Source organism: Tetranychus urticae, chromosome 3, assembly GCF_039701765.1.
Source record: "Tetranychus urticae isolate SD_2017Ah chromosome 3, NJAU_TeUrti_SD_1.0, whole genome shotgun sequence".
Classification (NCBI taxonomy): Eukaryota; Metazoa; Arthropoda; class Arachnida; order Trombidiformes; family Tetranychidae; genus Tetranychus; species Tetranychus urticae.
The window spans coordinates 5,956,797-5,979,679 of NC_142960.1; the positions used below are offsets into that span (position 1 = coordinate 5,956,797).

General features: G+C 34.0%; 1 protein-coding gene across 2 annotated transcripts in view; it reads right to left on the reverse strand.

Annotated features, from left to right (window-relative positions):
- Window positions 1-11,557, reverse strand: part of LOC107371692 (lachesin-like) — a 45,811-nt gene extending 34,254 nt beyond the window's left edge. The window contains exons 1-3 of one of the 2 annotated variants that reach the window (XM_015939837.3): window positions 10,976-11,551; window positions 4,749-4,864; window positions 1,301-1,511 (exon numbers count right to left, since the gene is read on the reverse strand). In XM_015939837.3, the coding sequence (XP_015795323.2) occupies window positions 1,301-1,511; window positions 4,749-4,864; window positions 10,976-11,198 (550 nt within the window). In that variant the 5' untranslated portion in view covers window positions 11,199-11,551. Of the gene's footprint in view, window positions 1-1,300; window positions 1,512-4,748; window positions 4,865-10,975 lie in introns of both variants that reach the window. The other variant, XM_015939838.3, reaches the window with a different exon arrangement.
- Window positions 11,558-22,883: the final 11,326 nt, after the last annotated feature.

Genomic DNA, 22,883 nt, shown 5'->3' on the forward strand with positions numbered 1-22,883 from the left:
GTTAATGATGAACAATTTACAATTAAAAGGTTTACTTGTTCAACTATGTTTAACCTGACTGATTAATAATCAAATACGGATTGAACAGAGGAACAAAAAGTAACAATTTGTGAGCTTAAAAAAAGGTTCAAGTTTGCCTTTGAAATAAAAAACGTAGATTTAATGATTAAACCAAGTGAAAAATAAACAAGTTAACGGGCATAAAAGTGCTCAACCGAGCATCAAATTGCCTCAAGAATCAGTTAATTCACTTTCATTTTGTTGAACATCTTTTCAGAGAAGGAAAAACTATTCTATTCTCTTCTTCTTCTTTTTTTTCATTTTCACCATCTTTTCATCTTCCATCAGTGCTTTTCCACTTGATATGCTGGTTGAATCGTAGATGCTAACTGTGCGCTTCCTCTTCATCTCAACCTTGTTTGCCTTTTTTTCCCTTCTCGTAGCTTCATATTAATATTTTTGCCAATATTCAGAGTGAACGAACAGAAATATTATTACTATTGTTCAATTCTTGTTTTTCCTCACGAACATTTTTACTATTTGTTTTTTGAGTTTCCACTCTTGCAGGGGAATCAATCTTTTACCAATATGAATCAGTTTTGTAGTTTTTTTATTTACTCAATTGAATAAAACAAACCTCAAACCAAGTGTTGTTTTTTGTTGTTTTTTTGCAAATGTTTCACTCCATTCAATTTTGTATCGTCAATGAAATAACAGTTTCAACTGAGCTTCATGAAGACAAGCCATCAATGTCAATCATACTTGTTATTCAACTGCATCAAGTTGAGAAATGAACAGCTTCGATGGTTAGTTGAATCTTATGTTCAAACTTGTTAACTGTTAAAATCAGAGATGCAATCGAACTGAACCTTCAAAATCGAAAAAAAACGAAAATCTTTAGACTTATCTTCGCACTGATCTCCAGATCATTTATGCAACGCTCGATAAACTTAAGATGCATCTTAAAAACTCGAAAATTGTGTAAAGAAGAGAAGCAAAAGATCTATGGAAATCATTTCCAGGATTGACCTTTGCTCGTCAAAATATTTCTTCAATCACGATCGCTCTTCCAAATGGTCTTGAAAACAGTTCGAAGGCAAGTTGAACGCTTGTTTATAACAATCTGAGTTTTCTCTCATTTGGAGTTCGTTTCATTCAAAGTACAAAAAATGGATTGAAAATTTATGAGTGACATTACGAGAAACTTTTGTTGTTTCTTTAAAATGTTGAACATTATTTTACCATTCAAAGATTGCTTTTGAAAAGATTTGAAAAGAAAATCAATTTTTTGTAAACTTACCTAAAATATCTAAATATGCTTTTCTACTAATCATTGGCTCTGAATTGACTTCGCACATGTAAGTTCCTCTATCGTTTTCTGTAACATTTTTTATGTGCAAAGACCAAAGTTTATTGATATCATTGGTTACACGTAATCTATTATCTTTAACAATGATGGACGTTTCCAGTGTGAGCAAAGTAACTTCAGGATCAGCGCGAAGCCAAGCAACCTGGAAAAAGATGAACATTTGATTGATTAAAGATTTTAATTTTTCTTCAACATTTGACAATTTCATTGAAAGCGATCAACAAAAGTGAACCCATCAATTACTGTTCAACTTTACTAAATTTACACCAAACAACCATAAAATAGAAATGAAAATTGAAAATTATTCCATTGCGCTATTGATCTTGCTGATCAATAATGGATTGAATTAATCAAATTGTACCTTTACCTTTCATGATTCTCAGTCCCAGTTGAGTTTTAAATGTTGATATAAAATTGATACGCAAGTTAAATATTCAATCATGAAAGGAAAGTGAAAGAGGAAAGAAAAGGAAAAATGGAAACAAGTTTATTCCGACAATTGGTTGATTAGTTTTACATGAAAAGGAAGAGTTGAAATTCAACTGACCATGAGAAAGGTAAGGTTTGATAATAGATTAACGGTCAATGAATAATCAATGAAATGATAAACTGAAAGAGTATGTACAGTTGATGTAGTTTGGTTAACATTATTTGATTATCTTGTAACATGAAATGAAAGAAGAAGAAAAAAAACGAAATTCGGTCAAAGGTATTTTCTTCTTCTTCTTCTTCCTTTTCTCTGTTCTTCTCATCACGATAATCATCTCACCTTACCTTGTGAATAAAACACATTAGACAATGAACATAAAAAACAAGGTAAGTTACACACTAAATGATTGTTTAATCTTTCCTCTTCTTCATCTTCTTTCTCTTCGCATTTTCATCCTCAGTTAACTTTATCATCTTCTTTGTTACTCTTTTTTCCTTCTATCAATCATTTGGTCATTTTATGCTATTAAATTGACTTGCCTTTAATCGTCAATCACTCAATGTCAATTGTAAATCGTAACTGTTAAACAGCTTTATCAAAGTGTTTACTTTGGTCACAGATTTTGCTACAATTTCAATCTCAATCGAGACCTTTTCATGTTTTTTCCGGTTTCTTTTTTTCGATTTAAAAGTAAATTTTGTTCTGTCCGTTTATCTTTATATTGTCCCATGTAAATATTTGCAGACTTTAACATTCATCAAGTAAGATGCTTCAATGTAGTGTGAAAGTTAATAGCTTATAAGTTGGGACGAAAACTTCATTTTGAAGGCTGCAAAAATACGAATCTAAAATTGGCATGAGATGAGGAAGAAAGCAGTCGGATATTGGCTAGTGATTGAATGTTTAATAATTGCTCGAAAACAATAATTTGAAAATCGATGCACCTCAACTATCAAAAGGTCAAAATGAAGACATTTAATTTAATTTAACTATCAAAAATTTTAGTTGATGCAGTGTTTCGAGTTGGCGAAAATATTATAGTTGCAGTATTATTTTTCACAGCCTCTTATCATTGTGTATTTTTTGACTTTCACGTTTATGCACGAACACACGAATACAAACGACCGACAAGGATAAAAAACACCCAGTAGATTCGGCATTATTTCTCTGGCTTAATTTATGGGCAGTTTTTGGGAGAAAATGTATTGTTTAATTATCGGAGCGTAGCAAAGCGAAGCGAAGATTTTAACTCAGCTTAGCCATTTTGAAAATCGTCTTTTTGATTCCTGTCAGCAGCTCTATCGCCTAAACCACTTGCATGAATCTCTTGAAACAAAAAATATACTTCAAACAATTTGTGCAGATGTGTTGAAAAGACTTCCGAGGCCATCAGAGGTCATTTTTCGGAAATTCGCCCTTTGACCTTGAGAGGTCATATGAAGGTCATTTATGAATTTTTAATGCCTTTTCATCATCCTTACAAAAGGTCATCCTAATTATACATATATTTGAACTAATAGCGTTGGCAACGGGCAAATACTGAAAAACTCATATTAAATGCGCTTTAAACAAACCATATTAAATGATTTAGGTAATTTTTCACATCAGAGGATCATATTTGAAACTACATACTATTCAGCTATCTTTAACGATGTTGAACGGATATCTTGGCCTGTGATCTGTGAACTTTATCTTTAAACTAAATTCAACGGTGACAATGGCCATTTTGTCAATCGCAATTGTTTTTGTAGGTATGGAACAATATTTTGGAGATCCAATTATGTGTTTTCGCCCGGACTAACCTGCTTTCAATTCATTCTCTTTTATACACCAATGTACAAAGAGCTAAAAGCGATTTTTTGGATCGCGTTTTTGCAAATGAGTATAAGCGAATTTTTTATTCAAGCGGTTTTATTGTGCAATTGATTAGTTTCCAAACATGGTAAAAAATACAAAAAAATAAATTTTATTAGCGATTTCCTGGGCTTCTGTACTATTCGCATTCGACATATAAATTCTTCTTTTGGAAATCCAAAAGCAGCTAGAGAGTTAGCGCGACGCCGTTGTTGAGAAAAATATATCAATGCCAAAATCTCTGAAAATTACATTTCTTAGCTGAGCTCTTTGGGATGAATGTATTATTATTAGCCCTCGTCCTGAAAACAGTAAATCCCAAATTTATTCTCAATTTGCGCAACTAAAAATTGTTACTTGCCTATCCAAAAAGGATCAATTATTAAAACAATGACAATACTGCCGCGTACATTCAATATCAGAATTTCACTCTCAAGGTCATTAAAGGTCATTCCATTATTTCACTTATAACTGACGTTTGGGTGGTCAAATTCTGAGATAAAAAATTTTTGAGATCGGTTAGTGTTAGAGAAGAGACAACCGAATTATTTTAAAAAAACTTAACGGTATGGAGACGCTCATATTCTTTGCCAAGCATGAGCTATTAACATCTTTTGAACTAACCGATCTGAAAAACTTTTTCTCGGAAAATTACTCGAAGGTCAATTAGAGGTCGAGTAAGGGATTGATCTTGCGTGAACTTGCGAAACCTTGAGTTTTCGACCTCATAGCTATAAAACCTTCTGAAGATCATGGTTAAAGTCTGAGGTCTGTATCATCAACCACTCGTGGTTCATGCACGCAAACAGGCGTAAAATGAAAAATTGATGTTTAATGTATTACAATGCGTACTCTTGATGCCGTAATGGTCTTAATTCGTACTTTTTTGGAAACTTGAAATCTTGTGAAACTAAAAAAGTTTTGAAATAAACTTTGTTCGATGAAAAATTTTGAGAATAAAGTTGAACATAAGATAATTGGTAGGTTCTTGATGATGAAACAAAACTACTACAAAGCATTAATTGTCTTAATGGTTTCATCGAGAAATTATTAGAAGCGTTGAAATAAAAGGCAAAAAAGGAGTATTGAACTTACCCTGTGATTCCCAAGATTTTCAACATTACACGTTAAGGTAGCTTCTTTACCAATAGGTATTGTTATATTTTCAACTGAGCCTATAAACTTTGGATGATGTTTAGTCCCATGAATACCTGTTAATAATGAGGATATTAATAAAATTATATTATTAAATACACAGAGAAGAAAGGTAACGGAAAACCAGTAGAAAAAAATAGAACCAGTAACATGGAAGAAGTAAGAAAATGAAGAAACGAACAAAAAATCCCAATGAACCCATAATTAGTTTTTTTCTGATACCTATTGAATTAATCATGAAACTGGATGTTTCTAATTATCGCAACCAAATGAATATGCGACTTGATTCTCATCTTTTATTGAAAACTTCAATGTAAGTCATGATCGACAAAGACAGCATTTCATAAAAACTTCCAGAAATACACAAAACTTCCGCTCAAAATTTCATTCCAGACCAAAGTTGCAGGGAATCAAAATCCAACAACTTTTGTGTTTTTCAAACTTCAAACTTTGCAGCTCGAATGAAACTCTGATTTATCATTTGAATCAGTTAATCTAGTGAAGCTTTTTCAAATTTGTTTCATTTAATCTGTTCAATGTTTCATTTTCAACATTTTATAGCTGAATAATATCGTCTTTTTTAATCAAATTTGACTAATCTGTGACAATTTAATGAATTCAATAGTTTTCTTGTTCAACATGGTTTGGTAATATTTTTGTTTCTTAAAAATCAAATTTTGACCAATGTTGACCTTTTCTCGGGTCAGTTATTGTCGGTAGAAATGACTAAAGTGTCCAAAGCAGTTGTGATAAATGTTGAACAGAAGTTGCAAAACAGTCGATTTGTTGATAAAAATGAACATTCATTGATACAAGTTGATAATTTGATCTCAATTGTCCATTTGAAAGGATGACAGGGAGTGTGAAAAATGTTTATACAAATGGATATTTGAAGATACAAGTGAACAATATTAACAAGGAAATGTGATGATGATGATAAAGATATAAAAAGGTGGGGAAAAAAGGTTGAGAGGAACGATGAGAAGAAAAATGAAAATGAAAAGAAGAAAGAAAAGGATGAAAATGCATTTTCCGAGTAACTTTGATATTCAAGTTCCGGAAAAGATTTACTTTATGTTTTCTATGACTTCCGGCTAGGAAGCACCTTTCATGTAATCTGTTTTTTTCACCCATAAATGAAGAGACGGAATAAGAAAATGTATGAAGGATACTTCAGATGGTGATACTTTTTCATCGTCATTATTATTATCTTCATGGTTGAATCTGGACACTTTGTGGTTAAATGCAGAGAAATATTCATGTAACAGCTTTCCAAGATAATAGACAACAATTTACAGATGAGAAAATGTTTAGACAAATGTTTCCACATTAACTATCTATTAGTTCAACTATTAGTAGACGATGGTTTGCACAAAAATAATTATGTTTGCCGATTCTTTTCATGATAAAATTTTGATCAGCAGTTCAATTGGAACGATGCAAAATTTCAATATTTGTGCTGAAATCGGAAAAGCTGTTTAATTGAAATCAATCAGAATATGTCTTAGAATGGAATGCGAGATTTTATTTTTAAAAACGAACGAAATTGAGGATAAGAATTCCAGTATCAACCAAATTTCCAATTCGAAACTGTCACAATTTTCTTAAAATCTGAAGTAAAATTAAACTTCGATTGAAAGTAAATTATGAAAAATGACCTATCGGTCTTTAAAATAGATTCATTTTTTTTACTAAAGGATTGCCAGTTTCAAAACTATTCAGTGGACTTCAATGAACCGATGAAAAATGCAGAACTTTTTATCTCCTTTAGAGTTTCAGAAATATTAACACTGTAACATGTTCCAGAGTTTTCATGTCTACGGTCATTTATCGATAAACTCCTATGTTCATTTCTCAAAATTTTCCGCGTTTTCATGAAACCATTACTTTCCATTCCATTAGTCCCAAGACAAGTCACATCACCACCGAAAGCGGTCGTCCATCACCGTATAAGTGACTTAGTGACTGCTCTACATAGAGTGTACTCTACCCAAAGTGTAGTGAAATTCAACTCAACTTTTTGTTCAATTGTAACTTCAGTCATTTTGTAAAACTTGACAGAGAAAAACTAACGCTTTACACGGAAAAGAAAACTTCAATCACTTCCTGAAGATGGCCGGAAATATTTGAATTTCAGTCCTGAAAAATCGTAAGTTGCCGAGTATCAATATTTATTATAAATTCTTAGAGTTTCAGTGCCAAATGAAATCTACTCCGAGCACTCACTCTACTGTATGTAAATCTCATTGCATTTCTTGCTCTTCGACTCATTAACTAATTATAGCACTTTTGACTCATTAAAACCTAAAGTTGATATAAATGTTTGTTTTTGTGATTCAATAAAGACTGGGAACTGATAAAACTCTGATTCCAATAGCTGCTTAAATGAAAAATAATCAACTTTGTCCTTTTATTTTTGCATGTAAACTCACGAGCGAGTTGAGCAACAAAATGAATGGCTTGAAATGTTTGTTGTTCATTTTGTTCAAGTTGAAAGTTTCATTATTCAACTTTTTTCTCTCCTTCAGTTCCAAGTAAACTTTAACTTTCACCTTTTCCCCGTTTCCCTCTCTTAGTAGCTTGATATACTTCAATTCCAAGGTAACCTTAATTCATTCTGAATTAACTTTAAGGAATTTTTCTCTTCTTCTCTCCTTTAGTTACTAGTTATTCTCATTGCTTTTCACTTTTTTACTGTTTACATCTTTTCACTTTTCCTCTTCTTCTTTTCTTGTTCATCTTTTTACAACAATTGCAACAAGAGTAAAAGGAAAACAAAAAAAAGTCTAACATTCTCACTGTCTAACAATATTAAATATTTAAGGTTGACTTGACTGTATCAAGTCCAAATAACCTGAACGATTAATGGAGATTAATGGCGTCTCTTTAAATGTATATCCTTTCACTCCAACCGTAAATAACTCCTTCCTCATCATCTCATCATTGTTATTACTCTTTCCTTTGTCATCCTCGTCATCATCAACATCATCTTCCCTTCCCTTTCGATAAATAAACAATTTACTTTTGTTAAACTCACAGTGATTTACAATTGTCACTTCATTCAAAGAAGAAGCAAAAAACATTCCTTTTTTGGCTTCTTCATTTCACTATTTTGTTCATACAATTTTTTTCGATTTCAGACAAAATTCCGATTGCAATGAACAGAAATATCAATCCAATGAATTTACTTCAACTTCAACCGTCTAAAGACTCAAGAAACAGCATAAAGTTTCAAACTTTCAGAAAGAACAAAAAATATTTAAGAAATCCAGAATTTCTGAATCTCAAAATTCTCAAAATCGTTCAGTTCCATCGACATATTTGAAGTTTTCATTTTTCCATCAAGAATCCAAAAAGTAAATCTTAAAATCGAAACATGAAAAGTTTTTGCCGTTCATCAAAAGCTTTTAGCATTTATTTTTGAACTTGAATTTCGATGAATATCTGGAGTTTCATTATTACCAACACAATTAGGTGCATTTGATTGGATTAAATGTTTACTCATCAATGTTGCTCATTTGTTCCCTTGTTTATTGTCTCGAACCCACAAAGTGTTTCATGGTGGCGAAGGTGAAAAATTAATGAATACAATAATGGTAAAAGTTGAATATGAATCAATTGTATTATCAATATTATTAGAAGAGAGAAAAAGGAAAATTGTTTCCAATGTTTTTTTCTGATTCTTTTTTTCTTCTCCACCGATAATTCAGTTCTGTATTCAGTGGAAGATGAACAAGAAAATAATCATTGCTAGATCCTCCTACTTAGCACAATCACTTTATCTTCCTTCATTTACTAACCACTTTCAGTCCCTTTAACCTTACCTTGATGCATCACTTACTTTGCACACCATAATTAAGTGCTCATTTCTTTATCCCATGAGGATGAAGATGATGATGAGCCAAAAGGCGAACCAGGGGAAGGAAGAGAGAGAGAGAAGAGAGAAAAAATAGAATAACCTTTTTCTATCAACTTTCCATGTTATTTTGACCATTTCAATCTAATCCAATCCGCCTTGTTCCTCCCATTTGACCACTTCAAGTGACCTCAACCATTACTAGGTGCCGATTGATGAGTTACAAACATTTCCCATAAACTTAATGTTACATTGAAAATGCAAGAAAAAGTAGTTTCCATCAAAAATTAAAGGAACAACTTTTGCACAATATTTTCAATCTTTTTATCATGAAATTTGATTTTCCAAAAGCATTATTTTTGGGAATAAAATTGGAAGCAAAAACATTTTCAACTTTTGATTCTCTGGTTGGAAAGGGTAAAACTGTTGTGATTAGTGATTGTTGCTATCAAATTGTGAGAATATTTTTCAGCTGAAAATGGAGGAAAAGTAATTCAGAGTTAAATCTGTTACTGATAATGCACAGAAAAGTTTCAATGGAAAGTAATATTTAGATAACACTGGAAGGAAGATGAGGAAAAAGTATAATGCTGAAGGTTGGAGATGAAAAAAGGGGCAAAAATCAGATAATAATTGTTGGTTAATTTCATATTGAACGATGTAAATGAAAATTTGCTGGTTAATCAGAAAATTTAATCAATAATGGTTAAATGGGTGTCTTTAATTGTTTGATAATTACAATAACTTGTAAGATGGTGAGGAGAAGGGAAAAGAAGAGGAAAATATAAATTCATTTAATGGGAACCAAACAAAAATTGTTATAAAGCAATATAACCCAATATTTGTGAAGCTGTCACTAAACCATGATGTGGATGGTAATATTGGAGGGAAGCAAATAAATGGCTAGGTAAGCAGACTGTAAATCAAGTTAATCTTGCAATTAATTCCAACCTTTTTTTACTCTCTAATAGTGAATGAAGAAAGCAAATAAGGTTAAAAGTCAAATGATGAAATGATGATCAGAGGGTGCGATGCCAGGTTAAGGGAAGGCAACCTCCAAGCATTTGTTCATTTCTGGTCAAACTTCAGTCGCTTTGTCCAAACAACAATGGATGCTTTTTCAGGTTCAAACATTTTCTCCATATTGTTCAATATTGTCAGAATATAGTTATTTAACAATTTTTTGAAAACTTTACAGAATAATGAATTTCTATGTCGATCAAAGTAAATTTTATTCCTAATATTGAAGGAAGTTTTGCATTTTATCTGTTTATTTGAAACTGAATATTTCGATGTCGAGTTCAAGTTAAGATTTGTTTAATTGCTTCGAGAGTTTAAAGGACTTTTCATGCACTTCTTGGTTCGACTGGAAGCAATCGAAATGATTCAAATGACTCGACATGAATCTAAGATAATTATGAATATTGTTCAATCATTTTCTAGTTTTTACGCTTAATTACAATACATTGTATAGACTTGAAGATTTAACGATTGTTTTTGGTTAGAAGCTTAATGGATAAATCCATTTATTTATATTCATTATTGTAATGGTGAAAGTGAAGAATCAAGATAATGATTAGAATTGATTTGATTGTAATAAACTTACAATAAAATGCAAAAGTAACTTTTAATGTTTTAACTTTGGCAAAATAAGTTTATCAAAGATTTGAGTCGATGGTTCTAATCATTGACTTTGATCACAATTATCACTTTATCCACTGGAAGAACTGGAAGAAGTGTAACAATTTTTAATTGTTAATTATTGATGAGATTCATTCCAATGTCTTTTCATTACTAAACTTGACTCAGATACTGATTTCCATGTTAAATCGCATTCAGACTTTGTATTGATGTTATGGACTTTTACAGTTAATAATTTACTCGAGACAATTAATGTGCAAAAAAAGGTTACAATAAGAGTTATAACTTTAGAGTCTTAATAAAGCTTGTAACGTTGGAAAAGCAAACAATGAGAAATCGATTAATTGATTTAGTGATAATGATAAACATAATTAATGGTAATGTTTCCTTTGTTTTCAGTCAATCAATCAGTTAATTATTTATCTTTTGCAATTAATCTTCTAAGAAGGAATATTGCTTCAAAAATCTGATCAAAGCCAATGTAAAATGTTACAATTTACCCAATTGTTGTCTTCAAACTTAATGGTAAAAGTTTTCAATAAAATACAGAGAATCCAATGATCAATTCAATTGTATCATTCAATGATAAATAGATTTTGATTGGAAATTGAAAATTAAAGTTAAGGTTAAAGGGTTTGACTAAAGGTGAAGGGATTGAAAGGCCGTTTACCTGAATTGAGCCGTTTTGCATTGACTGTTGATGATGGAATGATGATTGGTATCAAAAAGAAACAGAGAATCACTTTTAACACAATTGTCATGAAATCACTTAAATACAATTGAAGCCAATTATTTAATTGTTTACATCGAAAATGGTTTCGATTGAAAGTTGTATCACTTTTTGTTGACTTAACCAAAGGCCAACTTTTACGATTACCGCACATCTTAATCATTTGGACACTTTTATAAACATTATTTGCTCTTTAATTTTCTATTAAAGGGTTAAAGTTGATGAGTAAATATTAACCGTCTAGGTTAAAGGTTGAATTTGATGAAAGGCAAAACAAATATGTCAACAACCACATTAAGTTGAAATAATTTACAACTAACGGTAAAATGAAACAAACATTTTCAGTTCTATTATTTTCACTCCAAATCACAAGGTGTCACTAGTAGCTGTGAGTTTGAGATTGAGTTAGCTAGTGACCTCTATTGGTTTGGTCAACAAGTAACATGATTGTTTCATCTGTTTGCATTGGTTTTGCTTATTGGGTTAATTAATGTTGTTTTATTGTCACTGATAGTTACTGATTATTATTAGAATTTAGTCAGACTGAATACATAATTAACATGACAAATTGACTGAAAATTGGAATCTAGTGGAAGAAAGAAAGTCTATATTTTTCAATTGAAAAAACAATAAGAGGAAAGTTTGAAGAGCAACAAAAAGACTTTCAAAGTTATCTGAAAATGATGACTGAAAATGGATAAAAACATGAAAATAAATGATTCAAGTTGTGGTCAATGTGGAATGATGAATCCATTTTAATGAAAATTTTGTTGTAAGTTGAAAGTAAAGAAAGCATTGATTGATTCGAAGAAAAGTTTACTCATTTTTTGGGGTTTTTATTTTACTTGTTCAGATATTTGACAGAGAAATATCGTGAGGATTTGGCTCGAGATTTAAAGTTGAAGGAGTTACAGATTAAGATTCGGTTCCAAAATAAGCGGGAAAAGATTAAGAAGGCCGGTCAACGGAATCCACTGGCTTACCATTTAATGGCTCAAGGGTTGTATAATCATTCCACTTGTTGGGTAGGAATCTGAGCTTCCTAAATTGATTCAATGCATTGTCTCTTGATCCGAATCTCAAGATTCATTTTTATTCATTTTAACTTTTTCTTTAATTATCTCCATTGTTCAAACAATATTTTACCTTATCTTAGATTTATGTATTTCTCTAGCTATGTTAAAGTCTCTAAGTGCAGTCTCAAAACTTGTTTATTTAGTTCAGTCCATTATCTGGACTTTATCTTTGTTAAGCTGACCACAAGATTCAGCTAATCTTAACCAAACTTAAAAGTTGCAAATTAAGTGACATCGAGAAAGAGAGTTGAATTTCCCTTTCTTTTTGTTTAATGATTTTCAACTGTATCTCACACAAGTTTTAATCCCTTAGCATTGTAAAGGTTAGAGCCATCTCTCTTGAGATTTATCACAGTTTATGTCTCTAGACATATTACTAAAGGTAAAGGCTGATAGCTTTATCAAGCTTAATTAGAGATAAAAAGCATCTTAGTCACTTGGTACCATTACCCAAAAAGACGACAACATAGACAGAGAAAACAGAACACTTTCATATTGTCCCTCCAAAATTGTATTCTTTGTTAAGACTTCGCTATAAAAAGCAAGTTCATTCAATGTGCCCACTACTACTAATTTCATTGTTCTTAAATGTAGTCAGAATTCAATTCTTTCAGTTTTTATAACTTTCACGATCCTCCTTCAACGGAGCTAAACTTATTCTTATAATTTCTTTAATTTCAATAAAGTCATACTCTTAGTAAAAGTGTTCAATCTTTTGAATTGTGTCTAAATCATCTCTAACGAGATATCTTGATTCGCAGTAGGATTTAGAGCATTTGAATGCAATAGTGATCCTAGATTCGATCTTAATACTTGTAGTGAAAGCAAGTAGTGCAGTCTTCGACTCAGATTACCAACCGAAACCTTTCAATTGGCGACCACGGCAGGATCGTTATTGTGTCCTGACCTTCATCCTACTGTGTGTTCTTCAGACAACATTCTGTGTGTCATTTAGTGACCTTCTCTAGTTCTAAAGCATCGTCTTCAACGTGCGTACTTAGTGCCTGACCAGATTCAACAATTCAAAAAACTTCGTCCAAGACATTCTTAACTCTCTCCAGTTTCTGTGATCAGGATCAACCATCGAAGGTTATCTCGATTGTGCATCGTGTTTGTGTCTGTTAACTCTATTCTTCAACGAATAATTCCAAGAACAATTCAAAACTTAAACTTTTACTTTCATTTCTTCACTCAAGTGACTCAATCTTTCGAAGATATTCAAACTTTCATTAAAATTTCATTATGACAAATACTCAAAGAAGGAAAAAATTTGGTGTTGCCGCTGACACTCCAATTGTACACGAAATCGAAGACTCCCAAGTCACCGAAATCTTAACCAGTTGGCGTGTTAATGTTACTGTCCCATGCTTGGCAAAGAAAAAGTTGTACGACTGTGCTCGCACTCATATGCTGTGTACAGGAGAAGAGATGACTGAAGCTGACATAGAATGTCTACCGATAACTGCGTTATCTACATATACAGTCCCTGATTGGATCCAAGCATGTCGTGATAGAAGCTTTACTGAGGAGGAAATTCAAACCATCATTCGTACCATAGGACGAGAACGAGACACGATCTTAAGATCAAATTTCAACGAAATCAATTCACTTCCTATTCCTCTTGGTAATATAAGAAGGTTCATTGAAGTCTTACAATCCCTTGGTGCTAACATTGAAACCCCTCCAATTTCACCTAATGTCAGTCGACAAAATCCACCACCACCTCCTCCTTCATCGAGTCATACTCCTGCTTATAATGAATCCCAATTTTTAATTAATGCTCTAGCAAATCTTAAGCCTGATCCTTTCGTACCTGAATTCGTGAAAGGCGAAGATGCTACTGAATTTATCGCAAAAACAAAACAAAGACTTGCTCAGGAAAATGTAGACGATAGTACTCGATTGAGATGTTTCAAAAAGGCTCTTGCCCATGAACTTTTAGCTCTAGCTAACACTCTCGATCCAAACATCAGTAACTATAATGAGTTTTTAACTGCGCTTACTAACGCTCTTAAGACTCCAGCTATGCAATATTCAGCCCAATTTCAATTACGACAATTGAAATTCAATTACTCCGAGCATCCTAACATGTTTTTGCTTAAACTCAGACAAGCCTTAACTAAAGCAGTTGGCAATTATTCTGAAGAAATCTTTAAGTTAGAACTTTTAAATCACATCCCTCCCTATTTAGTTCATGAAATTAATACCTTAGGGTATAATGATGATTTACCAAAAATCACAAACTTACTAATACGAAAGTATTTTGAAGCAGAACAAAACAAACAATTCAATAAGAATAAATTCCAACCTCAAACTCAGAATCCCAGAACTTCAAACATTAACACATACCTTCGCAAACCCGATAATAAACCTCAAAATACTCGAAATATGCCTTATCGACCCCCTCATACGAACTCAAATTCAACCTCAAACCCTCCTACATGCTCCTATTGTAAACGCATTGGACATACTATTAACCAATGTCGAACCAAACAATACCGAGATAACAATCCTCAAACCCGAGCAAACCCAAATACTAGAGCCATTACCGCTCCTCCAGCTACTTCCTCTAGTACCTCAAATACTCAACCATCTTCAACCAACATGGCTCATACCAATCCTCTTCCTCCAGAACCGCGCTCAGACGCTATAAGAGGTTCTGGTATTGCATTTACTCTTTTAACCATACCAACAGTACCATTGTTAACCAAATTAGGTGATACCAACTTGTCCCACATGCCTCAAGCCATCTTTAGATTGTGTAGACCCAATCGAGAATTTGTACGAGAAGGACGAGTTCTTCTCGACACTGGTTCAACCATTTCCGCTCTCGACTCAAAGGTAGCTGAAGAATTAGGTGTACACATCATTCCGTATTCCCGATCCCTCAAGGGAATTGCTCCAAAGGAAAGCGTACCATCCCATGGATTCGCTTATGCTGTGGTAAAACATCCTGATATGCCTGAATCAAGAATACTCAGACTTCATATTGTCAACAATTTTGAACCCGTATGCTTAATTGGAAATGCTTTCTTGCATCTATACTATTTTACAATTAAATCTGATGGAAATGAGTATCAAACAACTTGCTCTGAATATGAAAATTCGCCCCCTCTTCATCCCACATTCCTATTTCGCTTCTGTACAGCCGATGAAACAAAAATGGTATTTGATACAACCACTCTCCCTGCAAATAATACCGAAAGTAATTATATTTTGGACACTCGCTCAAACGAAACACAACCAAAGCAAACTAATGTTCCTGTTCAGATTGGAACTACTACGGCAGTCATAGCAAAATGTGACTTTCACACTCAAGAAGAGTATGCAGAAATTAAAATCCAGTCTTTCAGAGAAAAAATTGCAACAAGAATCAATCCTGATTTGCCTGAACCAATGCAAGAAAAATTAGCCGATCTTATTGATACTTTCCAGTCCAGCTTCTCTAAATCAAAAAATGATTTAGGGCTCGTACCCTCTACAGTTTGTCCTGTTAAAATTGACCTGGATAATAATGAAATACCGAATCAAAGCGCTTATAGCTGTGCTTCTCACAAACGTCGCGAATTCAAGAAGATAATTGACGAGATGCTAGAAAATGATATCATTGAGCATAGTGATGCTCCTGGTGGTTCTCCATCAATCTTGGTTCCAAAGCCAGATGGTAGTTTCCGGATGGTGATTGATTACCGACGATTGAACAGAATCACGAAGGTTCCTCGATACCCTATGCCCCGTATAGACGACTGTTTGGAAGTCGTACGAGGTGGAAAATATTTCAATATATTTGACCTTGCTCAAGGGTACCATCAGATCGAGCTTCCTGAAGAAGAGAGAAGAAAAACAGTTTTCGTAACTCCAGACGGCAAGTATCATTACAAACGCTTGCCTATGGGTCTGGCCTGTGCTCCATTTATTTTCCAGAGACTCATGAACAAAGTCTTAGATGGTCTCATATATCAAAAATGCATCGGATATTTCGATGATGTGCCTGTAGTTGGTAAAACTTTTCCTGAATTGTTAACTAACACGGAAATGGTATTGAAAAGATTACAAGACTATAACCTCAAGGTTAAGTTAGAAAAGTGTCATCTTGGCTATGAAGAGATCCTACTTTTAGGACATTTGGTTTCTGGACAAGGAATTCGACCCGACCCAAAGAAGGTTGAAGCCTTGAAAAATTTACCCTATCCTCGAACGATTCGAGAACTTCAATCAATATTAGGCTGCTATAACTACTTTAGTCGTTATATTCCAAACTTTTCCACTCTCGCTGCTCCTCTCTACCGCCTTATTTCAAAGGAAAAAAGATTCAAGATTCTTCCTGATGATAAAAAGGCCCTTGATACTCTGAAAGATTCGCTAATTTCAACAACAATGCTCGTGCATTATGATCCTAACATGAGAAGAAAAATCTCTGCTGATGCTTCTGACCATGCCGTTGGTGGCATCCTTCTTCAAGAAGATCCGAATTCACCTTCATATAATCCTCAAGTCCCATTAGAAGAAGTCAAAGACTGGTTACCTTTGTCATTCTACAGCCAAAAGCTACAAAAGTATCAAAAACACTACTCAGTTTCCGAAAAGGAACTTCTCGCAATTTTTGTTGGTGTGAATAAATTCACTCACTATCTCGAAGGAGAGTTATTCCTCATAGAAACAGATCACCATGCTCTGTGCCAGCTCACTAAAACAAATTTCAAAAACTCACGTTTACAAAGATGGTCAATCATGCTATCTACCTACAACTTCAAAGTTGTCTATCGGAAAGGATCTACTCATCCTCCAGATTGTTTCTCCCGATACCAGAACTCTTGGACTCATCGTGAAACGATTGACCCTGAAGAAGAGTTTCTCGACCGAATCTATCTAATTGATTATGTGATAGATCCCTCTGACTATCATTCTTATGATATTGGATTGAATGCCCTCTGTTACACCGAAATTCATCACTTAAATGATTTACACTCAATTCCTGCTATCAGTTATACCACAAACCTTGAAAACCAGCATATTAAACCTTCTGCCACTCCAACTCAAACCGAACTAAGTCAATGGAAAGAGAAAGTTCGTAACACTCAACAAAGTAATCCAGACATTCAAAGTATAATCACTTTGTACAAAAACAATGATCCCATAGCGCTCAAACGCTATACAATTCGAGATGGATTGTTATATCGTAAAGACATCAACACTCCTTTTGGATCACGTCTGGTTATTGATTCTCAACTCCTCAAGGATATCTTTTCTTATGAGCATGAGAGTCCCTTAGGTGGACATTTTGGACCGGAGAAAACATATTTGCAAATTGCCCGTCGATTTTGGTGCAAATATTTATATGATCTTGTGAAACAATTATGCGATAATTGCATGACTTGCCAGATAGCGAAACCTACTAATGTGATTTATGTAGATCCCTCAACCAAACCTATTCCTCGAGAAATCTTTGAAAGATTTGAATTGGATGTACAAGGTCCCATTGTAGTAAACCAGGTAAAAAAGTACATAATTGTATTAGTTGATATACTCTCTCGATATGTTTTTGCTAAGTTAACAAATAATCAAACAGCATCTACTGTCATATCCCTTTTAACCTCTTTGTTTCAAAATTTCGGATTTCCGAAAGTGATTCAAACAGATCAGGGAACGAACTTCACTTCTGAAGCCGTTCATACTTTCCTCAAGGAAAATGGGATAAAACATGAGAAATCAAATGCATATCATCCTCAGTCTCAAGGCGTTGTTGAACGTGCAAATCGTACAATAGCTGAAAGACTCAGGTCTTATGTAATTGAAAATAGTACTAAAAATCTCAAGAATACTTTAGAAGCCTCAGTTTTCGCCATTAACACATCTGTCCACAAGATAACAAGATTTTCTCCCTACTTTTTAGTCTTTGGACGACATCCTAGGAAACCTCTTGATAATCTTCTTGATTTTCCAGATGAGAATTCTTTCAATGTAAACCAGGCTAGAAAGTTAGCTTATGCTAGACTCCACTCACAACAATTATATCAAATTCAAAGAACTAAATCTCTCCATCCAACTTCTCCATATCGCTTAGGCGATTTTGTCTTTGTAAAGAATGAATCTATTGATCCAAATGTTGCAAAGAAATTTCGTGAAAAATTTCATGGTCCCTACTTAGTGTGTGGTTTACAGAAAGGTTCAATTTTATTACTCGAAACCGAAGACTTAGGTCTTTTTAGTGCAAATGTGTCAAACACAAAGCTTTACAGAGGTGAACTAACTGAACGCATGATTAAGCTTAAAAACTAATATTTCAACCCCGATACTTATTTAGAGAATGAAAACTTTAACCTTTCAAATTTACCTTCATTAGAGATAGAATCAGCTCAAACTGAATTAGATAGCACTAAAGCTTTTCCTCCTTCAAATTCAAATTTAGACTTAAACTCAGAAAATGCATCCACAGATTCTCAAGAATCATCTCTAAATTCAGAAATTTCAGACTCGCCATTAATCATAGAAAAAGAAGAAATTGATTTAAATAAATATCTAACGATTCCTTTTGATTCTCAGATGGATCAAACCATGTCTAAAGATATTTCAAACTTAAGCCAAAACAATCAAGAAGTATCTCAAAATTTTGAGCAAACTAATACAATTGAAACAAACAATGAGTTAGATCCAATCTCTCAAGAGATACTTAATGCTGATAATTCAATTAACATTGACCACGAATCCTTAAATCAAACCAATTCAAATTTCTCGAGTTCCCCCGATAATTCAAATTATATCAAAAATCAATTTCCCATCAAAGCCAAAAACCCAAAACCAAAAAGAAAATATTTAAGTGCAGATAAACAAATTTCCCAGCAAAAAATAATTAATCACTCATGTGATAATAAAAGACAAACCAGAGCCCAGACAAGGAGTAATAACGCTAATACTTATGTACTGTTTATGTGTTATGAGGAATCATCGGTAAAGCTATCAAAAGCCCAAATTAACACTAATAAACTGTTAGGCATATTAAAGCCTTCATTGGCCAATCAGAGTCATCCAATCAAGCAAGGGAAATCGACTTCATCCCCCTTTGGTACCAGTGGTGACACTCTTAACCCCAGAGTTAAAACAATAGTGTCTGTCAATTTTCCCTCACTTTGCTGTTCGTCTCTCAAAAGACCATTTCAAAGCTCTAGCTTTATCCAACTCTTAAAATTTCTTTTAACCTCAAAGTTTCTTAATCCTTCAACTTTTATTTTCACCTTACTTCAACTTATCCTCAGATTTTATAATCTTTCCAACTCCTTAAACCTCAAGTTCCAAAAATTTCCAAATTTCTTATTGTTCCTGTTTCTGTTCTGTGGTGAACAAATCAATTCAATTCTGAATTCTAAACTTTTACTTTATTCAAAGTTCCTAAATTCATCTTCCATCAGAGGAAATCAGTTTATTAAGCTTTCAGAAGCTATTCTAATTCTTGAATCAGTGCTATTCCTTTCCAAAGTTCAAACTTTCTCTGTGAACATTAACTTTGTTAAGATGCAACCTGTCAAGAAAACTTTGATTCAACAAATTCTGTCTTCAGGGAAACTTATTCGTGTACCAACTCCTCCGAAATTTGATGATCGAATTCAATCTCCTTCACCAGTTCAACTTAACAAGTTTCCTGATGAAGATTTGGTGCCAGCTAAGTTTAATGATGACCCTGAAACCATCATTATGGTGCCTAAACGACCTGAACAGTCAACTCAAGTTGAACCTGAACGTGTTCATCGCTCTGTTATGATTCAAGATGCATCTTCAACGCTTTTTACAGCTCCTACTGATCCAAGTCAACTTCCTCCACCGCCTCCGAAAAATAAAAAGTACACTCAGCAGAACTTTGATTTTGGTGCCATTGTTCAATCTAGTGAAAGCGAGACTGAAGATGAAACCTCAGCTCTTCGTTTAGCTCGTAATTCAGCTGATCCTTCAAAGGATAATCTCAATTCTAAGAACTCTGATTCTAAGGAAAAGAAAGATTCAACTGCTGATGTTCAACCTGATCCAGAAATCGTGAAGATTTCTCCTAAAGGAAAGATTCCAATGTCCGAATTGATCAAAATTATGGGTGAACCTAACAAGCCGAAGCAGAAAGCTGAACCAAAACCAATTGCTGGAGCCATTGATCCTAATAAACTCAAAATAACTCATCATCACTCGGTAAGTTCCACTCGTATACTTGAAACCAAACTTCCGAGTCACTATAATAATATTCCTTATAAACCTATTCCTAGAACTCAAGTTCCTCAATCCTCTAATCCCTCTAAGAAATCAAATAATGATTCGGTTAACAAGTCATGGCCTGAGCGATACTTGAAACCTAGTGATTATGATTTTGCTCGAGGAGAATACCCAGCTCCTCTTCCCACTGCTCCTTTGCCAGGTTTTGTCTCAGATGAACGATTTTTGGAGATAAAAGACATTGTTAAGCAAAACGCTCAAGTTTTTGCTAAGATCAGGGAAAACTTTCATCTCATGATGAGAAGAAAAATTTATGATAACGTCTTCAAAGACGACTCAATTAAAACAATGGATTTACCCTTCATTCCTCATGGAACAGTCAAAGCTTACATAGTCAATCCTGACTTCGCTCAGATTGATAAGTTAGTTAGATGTGCGTTCTGTGAACAGATTAGTGTAGTTCCTCGAGAATGCCGCTCATGCGGGAAATGTTATTGTCTTGCTTGTATTAACTGGCTCAGAAATCTCGTCTCTATCCTTAAACTTCTTCCTCTCAATCATCCTCACCAATTCCTCTGCGTTCTTCCACAATGTGTTCAATATCACACTCAACGTGATGATTATCCATTCTTTCAGCCTCTCTCAAATAAAAATACCTTAGAAATATATAACAAAACTATGTTTCAGTGTAGACGCACTAGCTGTACAGGAAGTTTCCCTGCTGAACAATTTGTTGAGCACGAAAACAAATGCCGAATTGGCCTATTTAATGAACAACTTGAACTATTTACCATTGAAGAACTGCCTTTCATTCCTAATCCGATCAGAGAGAAACTTACTAAAGCTCCTAAGAGTTTATCTAACTTTTTGCCTGATCATCTCAAAACTAAAACTTATGAAATTCCCGAGAATCAGAAATCTCATGATAATGTCTGGTATGAAAAAATGAAGTTATGGGCTTGTTTAGCTCATATGAAAGAAGAGAACCCAAATGATCCTCTCCTGAAACCCGCAGCTATCCGTTCCCTCGCTAATTTCCAACTTGGATTCTGGGATGCTGTTAAGCAAAACCGAGATCCAACTCATCCTTTATCTGAAGGAGAAAGTTTCGTACAACATGTGGTAGGATTTGATCCAATCATTGGTACGAAAGTTGATCCTAACGTAGTTAAACCCAGACCTCATACCATTAAATGGTCAAATGTCCCTTTTTATTTACTTTCTGACTCGGAAGAATGGGTGAAAGTTGCGTGTGGACTTCCACCTCGCTACACACCACGAGCTAATAAAGTTGTCGCCCCTGATTCTGGCAATCAACTCATGCCTTTTGTTAAAATCAATCCATTGGAACGATTAACTCCTGAAAAGATCGCTGAACTAATCAAATATGCCGAAAAGTATTTCCCTACACTTCGTGGTATCAAAATGAATCCTACTGTCCCTACTTGTATCAATCCAAGACAAATTGTAAACAGGAGAAACAAACTTGAAGTCGCTATCCGTGATTTTCATAGAGTCACCAATATTAATATGCCTAAACTCAAGGAAAAGACTGAAAAGTTAATTGCTGAGAACACTGATGTTCACCCTGCTCCTGAAACAACTTTCTGCATTCATATGGCGTATTGTCGCGTTTATGGTTATACCTTTGATGGTCGAAGAGATGCTCGACGTCCTCGTCCGATTTGGGTTGTAATCGTGGACGGTTACAGGAATATTGTCTTTGAAAGCCTCATTTATCAAGAAGATATTGCACATATGGACACTGAATTTCATGGTCTAACTTTCAGAGATATCAAAAATGCTAAATCTTTCATTTCAGTTCGTGACCAAATCTTAACTTTCTTTCTCTCAGCTACAGTCATTGTAGGAGCTGGTTTGGTCAACATGGTTCGTTCTCTAGAACTGACTGATTCTGAATTACGTGCTCTTCAGCACAAATTCAGGGAAATAACACAATATTTCTCTCCGTATGTCGCATCACCTGCCTCTCTCTCTCTTGTTGCTTTTCTTCTTCTTCCAGCATTTACTCTCAAAGCAGAAGCACACTCACCAGCCATCGAAGCGATCACTGGTATGAATCTATATATGGGTCATTGGCAGGAAATAGAAGCCATGGCAAGAAAATATAATGGAATTCATCATTTGAATTGTACTCAAACGTGTGGAAACAGAAGAGTTTCAAAACTTCTTCAAATTTACAGACGCAGAGTTGAGGAAAACCAAGCGCATTGGCCAGCAAATTGGGCCTACGTTCTCAGGAACAAAGATTTGGACTTCAAAGCCCCTTGTGTTGACCCTGCTTCATCAGCTAATTCATCTGATTACTCAAATTATGGTGAAAGCGAATGCAACGTGTCTGTCCATTCTTTCCACTCTTCCTCATCTGATGATTCAAAATCTTCAAAAAGATCAAAGCCATCTCATCATTCAACTGATTTGGGTGCTTCTAATGTTATAATGGAATCGCAACAACCTCAACAAGAACCTGAAACTCATCATTCAAATGATCCTGAGTCAAAAGATCTTCAATCAAATGATCCAGTTGATTCACAATCACAAGAAACTCATCACTCAAA